Here is a 20577-nt window from a genome sequence, read left to right as displayed (position 1 = left end):
TCCACCCATGGTGAGCCTTTAACAAAATGTTGAACTTCATACAGGTGTTATTTTCTGAAGGTTGAATGCAGACCTTTCCACCCTGAACAGATTTGTTACATTACCTGGAACATGCGCACACACGACTTGTCTCTTGAACTGGGTGTACACTTTGCTTCTGTAGCACCCTAAAAGGTAGTTGCTAGGTAAAAGCATAGTGGGCCTTGGCTGCCTAACAGCAGGGCCATGATTTTCAGCTGGGCTGTCATGTCTCCCAGATGTGGCTGCTGAGAGGGGAGTCTCCCCACTGGCTCCATGAGAGGATTCTCATTGGGCAGTGGAGGAAACCCAATCAGTGGTTCATTCAGGCCTGTATCTACCCCAGAAGGCAGATTCTGCCACAGAGGATTCTGGGAGTGGGTATAAGTTTGAGGGGAACGCATGACGCAGCGTCTTTGGCAGAAAGCAGAGTCACAGGAGGGTATGGCTGTCTCTCCTCCTGTCAGAAGGAACGGGTGTCTCGGGTGGCTGTCTGAGAGTCCAGAGAGAGAGCTGAGCTGAGCTGCAGAGAGGATCCGGTGTGCCGAGGACCAGTGGAGATAGAGGGGTTCAGTCCCAGGAAAGCATGCCAAGTTTGTGAGTACTGTGAATTGCCCCTGAGGGTCTGCCTAAAGTATAGAGGGGACCACTCCGGTGAAGGTCCCAGGGATCCAGGAGCCAGCTAGTGTCAAGGGGGTGCCTAGTGAGAGGACCCTGAAGTGTTAGAGAGGGTGCCTAGTGAGAGGACCCTGAATTGTTAGAGGGGGTGCCTAGTGAGAGGACCCTGTGTCAGAGGGGGTGCTAGCGGTTGGGCTCTGAAGAGTTAAGTGTACAGTGTGCAGTGTACAGTGTTAAGAGTTGCAGCAGCACAAGCAGTTACAAGGAGCTACCTCAGTCAGTGAAGGGCTGGAGGGAGCTGTTCACTGGACTGTTGAGCTAAACAGATTGTCAGGAGTCAAATGTCATACAGTCCTGGATCTTCTGAGTTAATTTGAGTATTAAAGTCGAAGTTTCAGCACAGTTCAGCAGAACAGTATCTTCAAGTGCCAGGGAGTGTTGGCCGTCATTCAGCTGGCGTAAAGACAGCGCTAACAGGCATTTTTCTGTACAGTGTCCCAGTTGAACCTAGTTGAGCCAGAGGAGTATCCCACTCATTCCCTTCTCCCATCCCCATTACAAATTAAACAAAACAAACCAAAGATGCCGGAATGGTCATTGTCTCAGTTCTCACACTTGGGTTTTCAACTTAAATGTGTTGGAAGTGTTACCGGTAACAATGGCAGAACCATATCAGGCCTAATGCCTGGAAATATTGCTACACTTCCATATGGAATTTTTGCCACAGAAACCGCCTGAGCCCTTTACACTACCATCTGCCAGTTCACTGGCAGGTCATGGGGAAGCATTACTCGGCAATACAGTTTTAAAATCTTCAGGATGAGATGCAACTATTCTCTCAGCAATTTGTTGGTTTTCGGTAATAATTTAATTCTTTTCTAGGACTGGCTCACCACCGTAACCATATGGCTTCTATTACGTGGGGGGCAACCAGTGGCGGCCGGCCGATAGGGGGCGCAGGGGCGCAGGGGCGCAGGGGTGCCCCCCTCCCCAAAAAAAGAAAAAGAAAAAAAAAAAGATTTAAAAAAAAAAAAAAAATTTTTGCCCACAAGGGGCGCCCGCCTCATTGGTGCCTATGGGGAGGTGGGGAGGTGGGGTTTTCCACCCGCAGAGGCGCCGATTGACGGCCTTCTGGGGTATAACTGTAGCGCAGAGCACTGCGCTACACCACCCCCCTTTTGGCCCCCGCCTCATTGGTGCCTATGGGGGGGTGGGGTTTTCCACCCGCAGAGGCGCCGATTGGCGGCCTTCTGGGGCGTAACTGTAGCGCAGAGCACTGCGCTACACCACCCCCTTTTGTGATGTCTTGGATCATGATTGGTCCAGACTCCAGCCTGGACCAATCATGATTCAGGACATCCATGCTGACCTCGTTGGGGGCGGTGCCGGTGCGTGCATCAGTCACTCACCGTCACCGCCCAGTCACCTTCCCGCCGCCGCAGAAGAGGAGTCGCGAGGAGGGGAGAAGCCGCCGCCGGGAGCCGAGCAGAAGAGGACGGACGTCGGAGTCGCGAGGAGGGGAGAAGCCGCCGCCGGGAGCCGAGCCGTCGCCAGGTAAGTGTCTCAGTTATGGCCAGCAAGACCCATTCGGCTGGCATTAGCGACACACGTGTGTCAGATACACTACCCCAACCTGAACATTAGAGGGCGCCCTCTAGAGCAAACGGTCACCTAATGGAAGCAATGCATTGTTCCATAGCAAAGTGCAATCCATTGTGACCCCCTCTGGACAGCAAGAGAGGCAGCTGACCATCCAGGGAAGGGTTAGGAAGGAGAGGTAGGCTGGAAAGCAAAGCACAGACATGACAGCACGATTCTCCAGGCAGCAGAGAGAAGGACAAAGCCACTGCATGCCCAGGGATCGGCGGTGCCCAGGCTCACCCCTGCAGATGGCATGGCATTGGTATGAGAGGTGAAGCTCCTACCCTGTACCTGAGATCCTCCGGAGTCAGTGCAGAGGCTGATCGCAGCAGAGCTGGCAGAGACTGGAGGCAGCATGGGCTGTAATTGTAGAGTATTAGCCCACAGAGGGAGGCGCTACAGGCTGCCTGCTACTGCAAGGCTACTGACCCCTTTTCTCCCTGGGCACAGCCTGGCAGGAGATGTGACACTAACACTCATCAGCCAAGGGATGGGCTATTCATAGCTGCTTTACTGGTGTCTCCTGGCACTGGGGATGCTGTGATGACAATACTGTGCAGCTGCTGCAGAACATCTTACTTAACTAGCTACAGTGTTTCCAATGTGATCCCTGCTCCTGTAGATCTGCCTTTTCACATGGAGGGACCCATGAAATAACTTTAGGTTCCATGGAGCCTCTGATAATAATTATATCTTCAGCTCATAATAAGTAGCATAAAAAAAAAACATAAAAAGAAAATAGAAAGTGGCTTGCTTAGCATGCTGGTCATCATGATAAATATCAATCTGTATGGAAAAAAACTGTAGTATTTGACCAGAAAAGGAATGCAGATGGTAAAAAATATATTGTTCTCCTGGTGTTCAGTGGAAAAATGTCCCCTTAGGCCACATTCACACTTGAGCAACTTGTCCTGCGACTTGGGACTGGAAAGTCATATCCCATGATTTCCAATGAGTACTTTTCATATTTGTGTGATTTCAAGTCGCAGCGACTTCAGTGTAGTCCCTGCACTACTTTGGTCCAACTATGATGTGACTTGTGGTCCATAGACCTCAAGATTACGCACGGATTGTGTCAAAGTTGCGCAATTTTCAGGTCGCACAAGTGTGAAAGGGGCCTTACATTGTTGGTCAGTGGAAAAATGTCCCTTTACGTTGGTGGTCAGTGAAAAAATGTCCCCTTACATTGGTGGTCAGGGGAAAAATGTGCTTACATTGGTGATCAGTGGAAAAATGTCCCTTTACATTGGTGGTCAGTGGAAAAATGTCCCCTTACATTGATTGGTGGTCAGGGTTAATGTTGCTTACATTTGTGATCAGTAAAAAAATGTCCCTTACATTGATGGTGGTCAGTGGAAAAGTGTCCCCTTACTTTGGTGGTCAGGGGAAAAATGTCTCTTATATAGGTGGTGGTCAGTGGAAAAACATCCCCTTACATTGGGGGTCAGTGGAAAAGTGTCTTCTTACATTGGTGGTCAGTGGAAAAATGTCCTCTTACGTTGGTGGTCAGTGGTAAGAATGCTTCTTACATCGGTGGTCAGTGGGAAAATGTCTTCTTACATTATTAGTCTGTGAAGAAGTCTGGTCTCTGCATTGAAAGGGGGCACGCACGCTGGTCTCTGCATTGAAAGGGGCACATACGCTGGTCTCTGCATTAAAAGGGGGCATGTACGCTGGTCTCTGCAATGAAAGGGGGCATGTACACTGGTCTCTGCATTGAAAGGGGGCATGTACACTGGTCTCTGCATTGAAAGGGGGCATGTACACTGGTCTTTGCATTGAAAGGGGGCATGTACACTGGTCTCTGCATTGAAAGGGGGCATGTACGCTGGTCTCTGCATTGAAAGGGGGCATGTACGCTGGTCACTGCATTGAAAGGGGGCATGTACGCTGGTCTCTGCATTAAAAGGGGGCATATACCATCTCCTGTACCATGACCTGTGACATGCCTATACCATATCTGTGCCATGCCTATACCATATCTGTGCCATGCCTATATCATCTCCTGTACCATCACCTGTGCCATGCCTGTACCATCACCTATGCCATGCCTATACCATCACCTGTGCCATGCCTGTACCATGACTTCAAAGTCACGTAATTTTTTACTGCGTTTTTTGACGCGAAGCAATACCTATTACATTTTTCTTTTTTGTGCCCCCCCAAAAAATTTTGAGCACCAGCCGCCACTGGGGGCAACCACTGGGTCCTCTCTCCACCACTGGCCTTTACCCAGTTCAGCTATAACAGTACATGGATTTGGTTCACCTGAGTTCTGCCATTAGGTCTTCTTCCAATCAAGTCAGGGTTTTTCTATCTCCTCTTCATCTCTGATTATTGGAGTCATTCTACATTTTTGTTCAACAAATTGACTCCTAGAGTGACAATTATTTGAGGAACCAACTAATTACTCCTCTAATGTACCAGAGGGGCATTCTAGTTTAATCGTTTTACCATTGTATGCTTGAAGCAGTCTCTCTGGATATGATCCGACAGCCCCAGGCAGAAAATGGCGACCTTGCCCACCTTGTCTGCACTTTAACGTGGATAACTGTCAATTTCTGGGTGGCCACCTTCCATGGGGCTGTCTGCTCAATTGCATGTGGGTCTGTTGGTTTCTTACGTATGATGGCAATAGGTGTGTCTAACCCTGTATACTGTATCTCGGCTCAGAACATGCTATGGTTGCTTCTAACAGGTCGTGACATTTCAAATTGGGATTACTCATATCTTTGTCTTGTAAGGATTCTCTGATCTTATCAGGCAACAGTCCATCCACAAATGTTCCTTTAGCCACCCATCTGTATCATCCCAGCTGGGCCATCATAATATGCTCCTTTCCTTATGGCAGATCTCCATTGCTATATTTTCAAGATCAAGTGCATATTGCAGAATGGATTCTCCTCTCTGCTTCCTGATGATAAAGTGAACCCTAAGGTCCCTTGATGTTGCAGTTTGACCATTAAGTGGTAACCATAGTGTCTAAGTGTTTATAAATGGTTAACTGTCTTGTCAAGTGAATCCTAATCTTCTGCTGGGAAGTGCCGGATTAACGTTCTTGCCTCCCCCTCTAAGGCTCTAATTACCAGTTTTGTCTGCTGAGTGGTAGGATCCCATATGATTGGATCAGACCCTCAATTTCTTGATCTAATCATTGACGCCCTGACCGGCCCCTGAGTACCTGGGTAGCTGCTACAGAAGAAATCAAGAATAAGGAGGTTATCAATGCAGAGCTGGCATGCTGCTTGCCTGTGGAGTATCACTGCCATTACAAAACTCCAATTACCACTGTCTGACATGGCCAATCCCGTTCATGCTACCACATGTAGTGCAACAAGGTCCTGATCAACAAAATTAACAGAGAAAGGGTGGGTTTACCTTGCACTTTACTGAACAGATGAAAAGTAGAAAATTACAATGCCAACAGAGTGGCAATTATATGTATATATATTCAGGGCTACCTAGGGTAACGTAAAGAATCACTAGGTGGCAGCACAGTCTATGGGGCACGTGGTATAGGTATAGATAGATAAACAGTCAGTTCAAATGGCTACTTGCATTTTTTCTTTGCACCTCTCAGGGAGGTAGGCCGTTTCTGGTAGTCCAGTTGGCAGCCGAAGGGAACCCTGAACCTGCTCCACAGGCACAGGCCAGTTGAAGTTTTAACTGTCCTTGCTCTCCTCAGTAAGTGTTGCTGTTTCCACAGCTGTATTGCTGACTAGGTGAGGAGAAGGGGGATAGAAGGACACTAAATGGAGGCCACTGCTCCCAGAAAGCAGCATACCTTCCATGCAGCTGTCTGCTTATTTCTGGGACTTTTTACCAGCTTTGGGGAGCAATTAAATGCTGAAAACTTTAAAATGTTTCCATGTAAGATTTTAGCTCACTACAAAGTGTTTCTTTGAGCTTTCAGGTTAACCCTCAATTAGAGAGTACATTTATGCTCAGGTTAATATTATCATCCTTGTTTACCATCATGTTGCTTTTTATCCCAGAGAGGAAAGAGAATAGGGCAGGCTGCTACATAAAGGGTAGTTCACTTTCATGGGAAAAAAAATAGAAAAAAAATAGCATATACAATTGCTACAAAAGCCATATTGTAATTGAATGTTTCCTTTTCAATCTGCATGCTGAAGTTTTCTGTAAAATTCAATGCAATATGGCATCTTGGAGGCCTTCTGTCCACAGTTGGTGTACAGAACTTACCCAGGAATGTAATTTCCTGCTTGTGTAATTGGCCCACTGATTTTCCCAGAGGTCTGCCCTAAGATACAAATAAAATTTTAGGCATCCTCTGCAACAAACAATTTGATACACCCATAGGGTTCATTGCTTCCGAAGGGATGCGGAACCTGTAATTTTCCTCTTTAGAACACTGCAAGTGCATCAGCTAATTAACCACTTTAGCCCTGGAGGATTTGGCTGCTCAATGACCAGGCCCTATTTTGTGATTCGGCACTGCGTGACTTTACCAGACAATTGCGCGGTCGTGCGACGCTGTACCCAAATGAAATTGACGTCCTTTTTTCCCACAAATATAGCTTTCTTTTGGTGGTATTTGATCACCTGTGCGATTTTTATTTTTTTGCGCTATAAACAAAAAAAAAGCGACAGTTTTGAAAAAATTATATTTTTCCCATTCTTTTATATGAAATTCTCAAAAAAAAAATTAAAAAATCTAAATTTTTTAGCATTTTAAGCCAAGTTGTTTTCTGCTACATATTTTTGGTGAAAAAAAAAAATCACAATAAGCGTATTTTGATTGGTTTGCGCGAAAGTTATTGCGTTTACTAACTACGGGAAAGATTTATGTAATTTTTATTGTTTTTTTTTTTTTTTTACTAGTAATGGCGGCGATCTGCATTCTTTTGCGGGACTGCGACATTGCGGCGGACAGATCGGACCCCTAACTGACATTTTTGATGCTTTTGGGGATACCAGTGACATTACTACAGTAATCAGTGCTAAAAATATGCACTGTTACTGTAAAAATAACACTGGCAGGGAAGGGGTTAACAGTATGGGTGATCAAGGGGTTAAATGTGTCCCTAGGGGCGTGAGGGGGGGGGGACGCGGCTTGTGAAGTCATCACAGAGACATGCAATCCTATATAGAAGGATCACATAGCCTCTGTGATCACTTCAGGGAGAATGACAGAGGACTGTGTTTACATCAGCCGTCTGTCCTTCTCTGTCAACGGGGGGAGATTGCGAGTGGCCGGCGGCCATCGGAGCCGCCTGTCACACGCACTGGCTCCCCGGCTGATGAGCGGGGGCGAGAGCGCTTCTGAGGCGCGCGCTCGCCCCCTAGAGTCTCCTGAGCGAGCGACGTAGTACTACGTCGGTTTGCACAGGAGCGGCTGCCTGCCACAGTAAATCTGCGGTGGGCGGTCGTCAAGTGGTTAACAATAAAAAAAGGCACTCCCATTCGGATTCACTGTACACATTGAATCAAAAAACAAACAGTTTTTTCTTCAGAGCAGAAACAGATAGGAATCTACAATAAAGTTTGTTAAAATCCCTGCAATGTACATTTTTTTCAACAAAAGTAAATTTACTCTTCAAATTATGGGTAAGGAAATAGAAGTGTTCAGGACAAGTTTTCTATCCTGTCAAATCAGTTGTTCCCCAGCAAGTTATCGGATAGCAAAGCATGTGCTTTTATATAATTCAGTAGAAAATGTCTCATCTCATGTCTTTTGACTGCTTAGCTCAGCCCTCAAATTTTCCACTGGCCTGCTCGCATCTTGCGAGTGGAAAATGATTGAGGGCGAGTGTGGGGCTACCTCGGTAACCGTTCTTCCAGTGATCTCCCAGGGGAAGAGAGAGAGAAAGAGGAAAGCTGGCCGGATCATCACAGAACGGGGATTACCCGCTGTAACAGCTTTCATTTGAATTGCTGGGCATTCGCTGTCACACACAGCCCCACCTCCTTGCCCAGCTCCTTTGATAGACAGAACACCGGATCAATGCCGGGACGTGTGACGCCTATCATAGGAGCCGATCCAAGAGGTGGGACTGTGTGTGATGGCGAGCACCCGGCAATTCAAATGAAAGCTGTTACAGTGAGGCGATTCCCACTCTGTGATGATCTGGCCGGCTTTCCTCTTTCTCTCCTCTCGCTTCCTCTGCACTGGTCAGGCTGCATTGATGGGCACAGGTGAGGCTGCATTGATGGGCACAGGTGAGGCCGCTCTGTGATGATCCGGCCGGCTTTCCTGTTTCTCTCCTCTCTCTTCCCCTGCACTGGCCAGGCTGCATTGATGGGCACAGGTGAGGCCGCTCTGTGATGATCCGGCCGGCTTTCCTGTTTCTCTCCTCTCTCTTCCCCTGCACTGGTCAGGCTGCATTGATGGGCGCAGGTGAGGCTGCATTGATGGGCACAGGTGAGGCTGCATTGACGGGCACAGGTAAGGCTGCACTGATGGGCACAGGTGAGGTTGCATTGATGGGCACAGGTGAGGCTGCATTGAGGGGCACACGTTAGGCTGCATTAATGGGCACAGGTGAGGTGGCATTGATGGGCACTGATCAGGCTGCATTGATGGGTACAGGTGGGTTTGCATTGATGGACACTGGTGAGGCTGCATTCATGGGCACTGGAAAGGGGGCATTGGTGAGCATAAGTGATGCTGCATTGATGGGCACAGTTGAGGCTGCATTGATGGGCACAGGTGAGGCTGAGATGATGGGCACAGATGAGGCTGTGTTGATGGACACAGGTGAGGCTGCATTAATGGGCAAAGGTGAGGCTGCATTAATGGGCAAAGGTGAGGTTGCATTGATGGGCACAGGTAAGGTTGCATTGATGGGCACAGGTGAGGCTACATTAAAGGGCACAGGTGGGCTAAATTGAAGGGCACAGGTGAGGTTGCATTGAGGGGCACACATTAGGCTGCATTAATGGGCACAGGTGAGGCTGCATTGATGAGCACAGGTGAGGCGGCATTGATGGGCACTGATCAGACTGCATTGATGGACACTGGTGACGCTGCATTCATGGGCACTGGAGTGGGGGCATTGATGGGCACAGGTGAGGTTGCATTGATGGGCACAGGTAAGGCTGCATTCATGGGCACAGATGAGGCTGCATTGATGGGCACAGATGAGGCTGCATTGATGGGCTCTGATCAGGCTTCATTTAATGGGCACAGGTGAGGTTGCATTGTTGGACACTGGTAAAGCTGCATTCATGGGCACTGGAAAGGGGGCATTGATGGGCACAGGTGAGGCTGCATTGATGGACACAGGTGAGGTTGCTTTGGTGGGCATTGATGGGCACAGGTTAGGTTGCACTGATGGGCACAGGTTAGGTTGCACTGATGGGCACATGTGTGGTTGCATTGATGGGTACTGATGAGGCTGCATTGAAGGCCACGTGTGAGGCTGCATTGAAGGGCACTGGTGAAGCTGCATTGATGAGCACTGGTGAGGCTGCCATGAATGACACTGATCAGGCTGCACTAATGAGGCTGCACTTATGGGCACTGGTGAGGCTGCACTGATGGGCACTGGTGAGGTTTCACTGACAGGCACTGGTGAGATGGCACTGGTGAGGTGGCACTGATAAGCTTCAATGATGATGCTACACTGATGGGCACTGATAGGCTGCCCTGATGGGCACTGATGAGCACTGATAGGCTGCATTGATGGGCACTGATGAGGCTGCACTGATGGGCACTGATGAAGTTGTTATTAATATTTATTTTTGTAACTTCTGCATAAAACATTTAACAGTGTAATTTTATGACATAATTTATGAGGGCGTGTTTAGGGGCAGAATTAGGGGCAGAGCAGGGTAGGGGTTGGGTGCTGCAACTGGTGGTGAGTAACCCTTAAGGCCTGGCTAGTAGCTCGGGACTTGAAATTTTTAGCCCTGGCTTAGCTTATTTGCCATGTCCGGCTGGTGAATTTTTTTCTAAAAGGCATCCCGTTAATGTGGTGGGAATAGTACACCCTTTTTAACAAAGTAAATAGTTATAGTAAATACTAGTCCCACTTAAAAACAGTAAATGTTAGAGCATGTTTTTTTATCCGCAAATGTACAGCACTTTTCATACACAAGGTCCAAAGCGGAACTTTATACTGTACACAACAAGACAACGCTTTGCTCCTTTCATCAAAATATATACTCTTACATTTTCACAGTTGGACACATCTGTTTTCATTTCCTGGTCGTCAGGCATTTTATTTGACTCCCTTTCTTCCACGTTACTAGTGGAATGGATTTCATGCTCATCGCTTCCATGACCCATTTTGATATCCATCTCTGTTCCAATGTCTCGTCTTTGTATACTACTGCCCATTACTGGTTCTCCTGCAATAAAAAAAGATTTACGATTGAAATAGACAATCATGTGCCTAGCCATTGTATTTCTGTAAGCCTGCTTAAGGTTATGCTGAAAAAATGGATGGATAAAAATGGAATGTATTATTTAGGTAAGCCGTTGGGCTACATATTTGTTATTGGTACAGCTTATAGAAGCTCCAACTAAAAATAATGCTATGCTGGACCTGGTAATCTCAGACCATGTAAAACTTATTACAAATGTTCATATAAAGGAACACCTGGGTGGCAATGACCATAACATGATTAAATTTAATGTAAGCTGTAGACAAGCACATACTGGAAAGAAAAAAAAAATAATGTAAAGACAGCAACTTTTTCAGGGTTGAGGGTGCTCACCAAGACTGAGGCTGGGAGGGAATATTGTCATTGAAGATCACAGAACAGAAATAGGAATGTTTCAAACTGACTGTATGCAAATACACTGCAAAATATATTTCAAATGGCAATAAGTTTGAAAGGTTAAAAATAAAGCACATCCAAAGTTAGAGAAACCATAAATAATAAGAAAAGGGCATTTGAAAAAATAAAAATTAAAGTGGAACCTTAGGTCAAAATTCAAACTGGGCGAAAAGGCAGGAATTGCAGAAGAGACCATGCATGGATTCATGAAATGTTAAAGTTGTTAAACAAATCTGATTTATTTTTATGAGGAAGTAAAAACTTAGACATGGGGAGTGACTGTGGATATAGTATACCTGGATTTTGCAAAAACGTTTCACACAGTTCCCCACACATGGCTAACTTGCAAGTTAAAGTCTAGAAGACTGTAGAATAATAGCTAAAAGACCCTATTCAAAGAGCAGTGATTAATTATTAATACTGTAAATGGTCTAAGATTATTAGTGGGGTACCCCAAGGTTCAGTGTTGGGACCCTTACTTTTTAACATAGGACATAGGAATTAGTTCCTGTACCATGTGTTTCAGAGGCAAGAAAAAGTATGTGAACCCCAACAGGGACAGGGCAAGACAGGATTTTTACCTGTACCTTTACATACCAGTTGCTGGCTGCACAAATCTTGTTAAATAATTTCCTGAATAGGTAGTAGATACCACACAATATCTTTTTATCCTACAAGACACACCACAGAGCAAAGCACACAAGCAATTTGGGGGGCACATTATGGGGTATGCTACACTTTTAATTTTGATTATTATTGTCGCATTTACTCTGTCTTATAGGTAATGTTATAACATTTATCTATTAAAATAATTGTGGTCTTTTTTTATCACCTCAGTAGTTCCTCTCAGGCTAGTGATCATAAAACTCCTCTGACTTCATACACATTTCTGCTGGTGTTGTAATTTGATCAATTGCTGTCTTATCTGTAGCCTGATACTTTAGAGACACACACATTCAGTCTGCATCCATTAATTAAGCACCCTGCAGGAGACACTCCTCACTTACAATACCAGATTACAGGCATTCGGGAGCAGGAACATATTTGACAAATAGCGGGAATTCCACTGCAGGCCCTGAGGGAACTACTGTACAAGTACCTCTGAGACTGATGGCAGTATCCTTATTCTGGACCAAGGTCATTCTCTAGCTACTTCAGGCATCCTCACAGATACGCAATAAGCAGCCTGTTGACCGAAGCAGATTTTTCTGCCACTATATCTGATTAATCGCCACTTATGGAATTGCTGGGTACTAACACCTGTAAATGCTCTTCTGCATCTCCACCCCTGATTATCTTCAGTCCCTACAACCTGAAATGTCTAGTGCACTTCCAGTTGCAGAAGGTAAAGAGAAAATTGACTTTTAACAGAGGCAATGGATAATGTTTGTATCACCTTCTAGTGCTAGAATAGGTGTAGGAAATGTTACTTGACCCGTGGTAGCTGCATGAGTCTGTTAATTGGGTCAGGGTTCAGATTCAGGTCAGGCAGGAAGGCTCTGCAGACCAGGCCTCTATTGCCTCCCCCTGGTTCTAGAGGTTTCATGGAAACTTCTAGAAGCTAGTGGGCTGGGGTATAGGGGCTGGGATCTGCATATTTGTTGAAGTCTGACCAATACCCAGGCTGGAGGCTTGGCAGGGTGGTTAGACAGGCCCATAAATATTGTGGACCCTGGCCAGTAAGGGAGTCGGGTGGAAAATGGAGTACTACATAGTTACATAGTTTGTCTGGTTGAAAAAAGGCACAAGCCTATATAGTTCAACGAATAAAAGTTAAAAATGTTAAAAAAATATAAAATCCTATATACACAATCCTATACCCACAGTTGATCCAGAGGAAGGCAAAAACCCCAGCAAACCATGATACAATATGCTCCAGCAGGGGGAAAAAATATTTCCTGATCCCCCCAAGAGGCAATCAGATATTGACTGGATCAACTTTACCTATACATTTTAGTATCAAGTTATATTATGTACATTTAGATAATAATCCAGGAATTTTTTAAAGTAATCTATTAAGCTGGACAGAACCAGCTCTTGAGGGAGTCTATTCCACATTTTCACAGCTCTTACTGTGAAGATACCTTTCCGTATTTTGAGATCAAATCTCTTTTCCTTCAGATGTAAAGAGTGCTCCCTTGTCCTCTGTGATGACCTTAAAGTGAATAACTCAACACCAGGTTCACTATTTGGACCATTTATGTGTTTATACAAGTTGATCATATCCCCCCCAAACTCCTCTTCTCAAGAGAAAAAAACATTTAGTTGCGCTAATCTTTCCTCATAGCTGAGCTCATCAATGTCTTTTATCAGTTTGGCTGCCCTTTTCTGCACTTTCTCCAGTTCCCTGATATCCTTTTTTTTAAATTGGTGCCCAAAACTGGAGTGCATATTCCAGATGAGGTCTAACTAATGATTTGCACAGGGGTAAAATGCTATATATCTCTCTGGAGTCCATACCTCTTTTAATACAAGAAAGGATTTTGCATGCTATTATTAAGCTTATGATCTACCAAAACACCCAAATTCTTCACCACTGATTCCCCCAGTTGTTCTCCCCCTAGTATGTATGATGTATGCTTATTCTTAGCCCCCAAGTGCATCACTTTACATTTATCAATATTATACAACATTTGCCACATAGTTGCCCATTGAGGTCGGCTTGTAAATTGGAGACATCCTGTAAAGATGTTATTCCACTGCATAACTTGGTGTCATCTGCAACACTGACAAGGTACTTTTAATCCCAGACCCTTTATCATTTATAAATACTGTATATTAAAATAAGGGTCCCAACACTGAACCTTGAGGTACACCACTAACAACCTCAGACCATTCAGAGTATGAATCATTAACCACTACTCTCTGAATTCGGTCTTTTAGACAGTTTTCTATCCATTTACAAACTGATCTTTCCAAGTCTTAAGGGTTTACGTTACATATTAACTGTGTGTTGGGAACTGTATCAAACGCTTTTGCAAAATCCAAGTATACTATGTCAACAACCACTCCTTTGTCTAAGGTTTTACTTGCCTCCTCATAAAAAAAGAAAAAAATTCTCTGACAACTTCTGTCTCTAATGAATCCATGTTGTCTGTTGCTTAACTATTTGCGGACCGCAATACTTTACAGTATCTTACAAAAGTGAGTACACCCCTCACCTTTTTGCAAATATTTTAATATATCTTTTCATGTGACAACACTGAAGAAATTACACTTTACTACAATGTATAGTAGTGAGTGTACAGCTTGTATAACAGTGTAAATTTGTTGTCCCCTCAAAATAACTCAACACACAGCCATTAATTTCTCAACCGCTGGCAACAAAAGTGTGTACATCCCTAAGTGAAAATGTCCAAATTGGGCCCAATCTGCCATTTTCCCTCCCCGGTGTCATGTGACTCATTAGTGTTACAAGGTCTCAGGTGTGAATGGGGAGCAGGTGTGTTAAATTTGGTGTTATCCCTCTCACTCTCTCATACTGGTCACTGAAGTTCAACATGGCACCTCATGGCAAAGAACTCTCTGAGGATCTAAAAAAAAAAAAAAAAAGAATTGTTGCTCTACATAAAGATGGCCTAGGCCATCTGTAGAGGTTGAGTGCATGTACTTAACATCATATCAAGAGGTTGTCTTTGGGAAATAGACGTATGAGTGCTGCCAGCATTGCTGCAGAGGTTGAAGGGGTGGGGTTTGCCTGTCAGTGCTCAGACCATACGCCGCACACTGCATCAAATTGGTCTGCATGGCTGTCGTCCCAGAAGGAAGCCTCTTCTAAAGATTATGCACAAGAAAGTTTGCAAACAGTTTGCTGAAGACAAGCAGACTAAGGGCATGAATTACTGTAACCATCCCCTGTGGTCTGATGAAACCAAGAGAAACGTATTTGGTTCAGATGGTGTCAAGTGTGTGTGGCAGCAACCAGGTGAGGAGAACAAAGACAAGTGTGTCTTGCCTACAGTCAAGCATGATAGTGGGAGTGTCATGGTCTGGGGCTGCATGCGTTCATTGAGGGAACCATGAATGCCAACATGTACTGTGACATACTGAAGCAGAGCACGATCCCCTCCCTTCAGAGACTGGGCCACAGGGCAGTATTCCAACATGATAACGACCCCAAACACACTTCCAAGACGACCACTGCCTTGTTGAGGGTAAAGGTGATGGACTGGCCAAGCATGTCTCCAGACCTAAACCCTATTGAGGATCTGTGGAGCATCCTCCAAAAGAATGTGGAGGGTTAAGGCAGTGCTGGAAAACAATGGTGGCCACACAAAATATTGACACTTTGGGCCCATTTTGGAAATTTTCACTTAGGGTTGTACTCACTTTTGTTGCCAGCGGTTTAGACATTAATGGCTGTGTAGAGTTATTTTGAGGGGACAGCAAATTTACACTGTTATACAAGCTGTACACTCACTTCTTTACATTGTAGCAAAGTGTAATTTTTCAATGTTGTCACATGAAAAGATATAATAAAATATTTACACAAATGTGAGGGGTGTACTCACTTTTAAGAGATATTGTATATACCTTGCGGATCAAGGGTAGTTGACTCCATTACCCCGTTTTTATTTTTATTTTTCAGCCAGCGGCTAGCTTTCTCATAAAAGCATTCCGAGTGGCTCATTAGCCTCTGGATTGCTTTCCAAAGCAGCAGGAGGGGACATCCCCCCTCCTTCTGCTCGCCGTTGTTTCTCTGGCTTGCAGTTTTTACCGACACGCCCGAGGAATGATTTCACGGTGCGGTTTTCTGATCACCTCTATGACCTTGGAGGACCAGAGCGGCATTATGACGTCATTTCCAGTTTAGGGTGGAAGTAAACAATTTTTTTTAAGCAAAAGTTTAAAAAAAAATGTTTTTATTGATCTTTTGCTTTTAACCACTATCAGGACCTCCTGCCGCGTATTTTTGTCGATACTTTGACCTTTAATATCAGTGTTATGGCAGCAGATAGCTGCCATAACCCCGGTATTTTTCTACACAGCCGGCAGTCCTTTTCACATAAAAGTAGTCCCATTGGCGGACTCACCGCGGGATTACTTTTATGGGCGGCGGGAGAGGTGCCCACCCCCTCCCCCCGCTTCCCGGTCGTTTTCCCCGCTTACCGGAAACATTCAGGAAAACAATCCTCTCATTCTGGGTTCCAGGAAGGGAGCCGAGTGAGGGCAAGATGGCCCCCACTCGACTCTATGGCCTTGGAGGACTGGAGTGATGTCATACGTCGCTTCCGCCCAACAGCCTTAAAGAGCCTATTTTTTATTTTTCTTGCACTTAAAAAATATACATTTTTTTTTTCTTTTAGGTCTAGATGTGAAATATGAGGTCTTTTAACCCTAGATCTCACATTAAAGAGGACCTGTACTGCTTAATTCTATTACAAGGGATGTTTACTAAAGTGTTTAATAAAAGTGATTAAAAATTTTTTTTTAAAGCAACAGTGTAGAAATAAAAAAATAAAAGGTAAAATAAATAAGAAAGTAAAATAAAAAAGAAAAAAATTGAAGTGTTCCATCCCTCCGAACTCGTGCGCAGAAGCGAACTCCCACATATCTAAACGGTGCTCAAACCACACGTGAGGTATCGCAGGAGCAATAATTCTAGCCCTAGACCTCCTCTGTAACTCTAAACTGGTAACCTGTAGACATTTTTAAAGCGACGCCTATGGCGACGCTTATGGGGATTGTTAAGTACCAATGTTTGTCTCCATTCCACGAGCATGGAATTTTGAAGCTTTACATGTTAGGTCTCAATTTACTCGGCGTAACATTATCTTTCGCATTATAGAAAACAATTGGGCTAACTTTACCGTTTTCTTATTTTTTAATTCAAAACAATTTATTTCTTCCAAAAAAATTGCGTTTGCAAGACCGCTGCACAAATACGATGTGCCATAAAGTATTGCAACAATCTTCATTTTATTCTCTAAGAGTCTCTGCTAAATACAAACCCGATTCCAAAAAAGTTGGAACACTGTACAAATTGTGAATAAAAACAGAATGCAATGATGTGGAAGTTTCAAATTTCAATATTTTATTCAGAATACAACATAGATGACATATCCAATGTTTAAACTGAGAAAATGTATAATTTTAAGGGAAAAATAAGTTGATTTTAAATTTCATGGCATCAACACATCTCAAAAAAGTTGGGACAAGGCCATGTTTACCACTGTGTGGCATTCCCTCTTCTTTTTATAACAGTCTGCAAACATCTGGAGGCTGAGGAGAAAAGTTGCTCAAGTTTAGGAATAGGAATTCTTGTCTAATACAGGCTTCCAGTTGCTCAACTGTCTTAGGTCTTCTTTGTCGCATCTTCCTCTTTATGATGCGCCAAATTTTTTCTATGGGTGAAAGATCTGGACTGCAGGCTGGCCATTTCAGTACCCAGATCCTTCTACGCAGCCATGATGTTGTAATTGATGCAGTATGTGGTCTGGCATTGTCATGTTGGAAAACGTAAGTTCTTCCCTGAAAGAGACGACGTCTGGATGGGAGCATATGTTGTTCTAGAACTTGGATATACCTTTCAGCATTGATGGTGCCTTTCCAGATGTGTAAGCTGAACATGCCACACGCACTCATACAACCCCATACCATCAGAGATGCAGATGCGGATAACAACTTGGGTTGTCCTTGTCCTTTTTAGTCAGGATGTCATGCCGTCCCAGTTTTCCAAAAAGAACTTCAAATTTTGATACGTCTGACCACAGAACAGTTTTCCACATTGCCACAGTCCATTTTAAATGAGCCTTGGCCCAGAAAAAATGCCTGCGCTTCTGGATCATGTTTAGATATGGCTTCTTTTTTGGCCTATCGAGTTTTAGATAGCAACGGCGAATGGCACGGTGGATTGTGTTCACCGACAATGTTTTCTGGAAGTATTCTTGAGCCTATGTTGTGATTTCCATTACAGTAGCATTCCTATATGTGATGCAGTGCCGTCTAAGGGCCCGAAGATCACGGGCATGCAGTATGGTTTTCTGACCTTGACCCTTACGCACAGAGATTGTTCCAGATCAACATTTGATATGTTATCTATATTATATTGTGAATAAAATATAAGTTTATGAGATTTGTAAATTAGTCCATTCCTTTTTTACTCACAATTTGCAAAGTGTCCCAACTTTTTTGGATTTCGGTTTGTATATATATATATATATATATATAGATATATATATATATATATATATCTATATATAGATATATACAAATACTGATTCTAACTTGAAAACAACAAGTGTCAGAAATAAGTCTGGTCCCTAAGTGGTTAAAGGTAAAGAAAGACCCCAGATATCTCCATAAAGAGGACCTGTCATTCCTTGTATTAGGAATAAAAGTAATAAAAAAAATAAAATAAAGGGACAGAGTAAAAGAAAAAATATTTAAAGCGCCCCATCCCTCTGTGCTCATGTGCAGAAATGAAAGCATATGTAAGATGCGCATGCATATGTAAACGGTGTTTGCACCACACGTGGGGGGTATCTCCGCGAACATTAGAGCAAGAGCAATAATTCTATTGCTATACCTCCTCTGTAACTCTAAACAGGTAACAAGCATCCCCTATAGAGATTTTAAAGTTCCAGATTTTGTCACTATTCGATGAACCTGGACAATTTTAAAGCATGACATGTTAGGTATCTACTTACTCAGCATAACATCATCTTTCATGTTTTACAAAACAAAAATTGGAATATTTATTGTGTTTTGTTTTTTTTAATTAATAAAAAGTGTATTTTTTCCCCAAATATTGCGTTTAAAAAAACCACTGGACAAATACCGTGTGACATAAAAAATTGCAAAGATCGCCATTTTGTTCCCTAGGGTCTCTGCTAAAAAAAAATAATAATGTTTGGGGGTTATAAGTACTGATTTTAATAAAAAGTGCCAGAAAAGGCTATAGTTACATGGCAAAGAAGACTTTGATCCCTTTTTAAATGTAGGCACCACATTGGCCTTATGCAATCCAGTGGTACTATTCCAGTCATTAAAGAGTCCCTAAAAATTAGAAACAATGGTTTTGAAATGAAAGAGCTCAATTATTTTAGGATCTGTGGGTGAATACCATCTGGCCCAGGTGCTTTATTCACCTTTATTCTGTCTAAATATTTCTTGACCATATACATTTTGAGCCATTGTGGATCACCTGGGGCTGTGTCAATACCATCCCCATTATAAACATGAGATCCCCTTTGTATACAAAGAGCTAAAGAAGGTATTTAATACATTTGCCTTCTCTTTGTCCCCAGTTACCCACTCCAGATTATTTTGTAAAGAGTCTACATGCTCAGACCTGACCTTTTTACTATTAATATATTTGAATAATTTTTTGGGGTTTGTCCTACTAGCTTTTGCAATCTGTAGTTCGTTTTGAACTTTTGCAGCCTTGATTCCTTTTTACATATTCTGGTATATTCTTTGTAACATTTAAACAATGATAGTGTTCCTTAATTGTTATATTTTTTTAAAAGCTCTTTTCTTATTATTGCTGAAGTGCTGCTGTGTGTGGCCTGGGAGGGGACCCCGGACAAGGCAGGTCTGCCTTCAGGCTGGAGGTTGGTAGGAGGAAGATGAAATAGGGATCTCCACTGCCCTGCAGTCCACCAGGGAAGGACAGCCTGCATAGCCAGGAAAGAAACTAGCCCAGTGAAGGCCAGAAAGCAGTTTCACCTACAGCTGCAAGACAAGAACTGTGCGAGTATACCTATAAACCCCCAGGGCCTACAAGGGAGAGGGCTGCTAGGTGCCATACCCAACCTGTTCCTTCTGGGAGAGTGCTGCGAGTATGTTCCAGAATCTCTTACCTTGGGATACTCTTCAAGACAGCTAGGTGGGTGGGCAGTTTCTAGCTGGAGTCTGAAGAGGTTCATTTAAAGGGGACTAAGTGCCCCTTACAGAGACTGTGTTACGGATCCATTAAGAGAGAGAAGCCACGCCAAAGGAGTAGAAAGTCCAGGATCCATCTTTGTGTTTCTTCTGTACACATATAGGAAGCTTTGTCCTCCAATTTTGTCTCAATTCAAGTTGGGCCTCCTATATACCCATAGACCCTGTCCACGTTTTTTACCTTATTTTTTAAATGTATATCTTTATTGGTGATTTTTTATATATACATACATTTCAAACAAACATTGTCATGATCTGACCAAACCCCACCCCCCTTACCTCCCCCTCCATCCTCCCCCCAATTAAACAAAAAAAAACACAAAAACACACAGAAAAAAATTTTTTTTTTTATACTTTTATGCACTCATTCCCAACATTTCTTCGTATGAAGATGTATTCCATACTATATTACCGTACGCCAGAAGGGGTATGGGGACCGTCCCCCCCCCCAGCCTGGACGAGGCTCCGCCCAGGGTGACCCTCTCTTAAACTCCCTTTAAGAAGAATTGGCTTCCAAGTATTGCACCCAGGGTCTCCATCTCAACTTAACTTGATCCTCTGAATTTCCCAATATGGCGGACAGTTCTTCCATCTTAAAAATCTCGTTGACCTTCCCACACCACAACTCGTAAGTTGGGATCACTGTCTGTTTCCAGAAAATAGGTA

The 20577-nt window shown here is 43.8% G+C and overlaps 1 protein-coding gene across 1 annotated transcript in view; it reads right to left on the bottom strand.

The window, feature by feature from the left end:
- The window catches only part of LOC309552694 (E3 ubiquitin-protein ligase RNF213-like), a gene marked incomplete at its 5' end in the record, with an annotated part of 1269694 nt that overhangs the window by 344512 nt on the left and 904605 nt on the right, over positions 1-20577 (bottom strand). Inside the window, one exon of the mRNA XM_082253620.1 lies at positions 10409-10593. Within this exon, the coding sequence (XP_082109746.1) occupies positions 10409-10593 (185 nt within the window). The remainder of the gene's footprint in view (positions 1-10408; positions 10594-20577) is intronic.

This window comes from Pelophylax lessonae (genome assembly GCF_965119305.1).
Source record: "Pelophylax lessonae genome assembly, chromosome: 4".
Classification (NCBI taxonomy): domain Eukaryota; kingdom Metazoa; phylum Chordata; class Amphibia; order Anura; family Ranidae; genus Pelophylax; species Pelophylax lessonae.
This window is presented reverse-complemented; position numbering and strand designations above follow the sequence as displayed.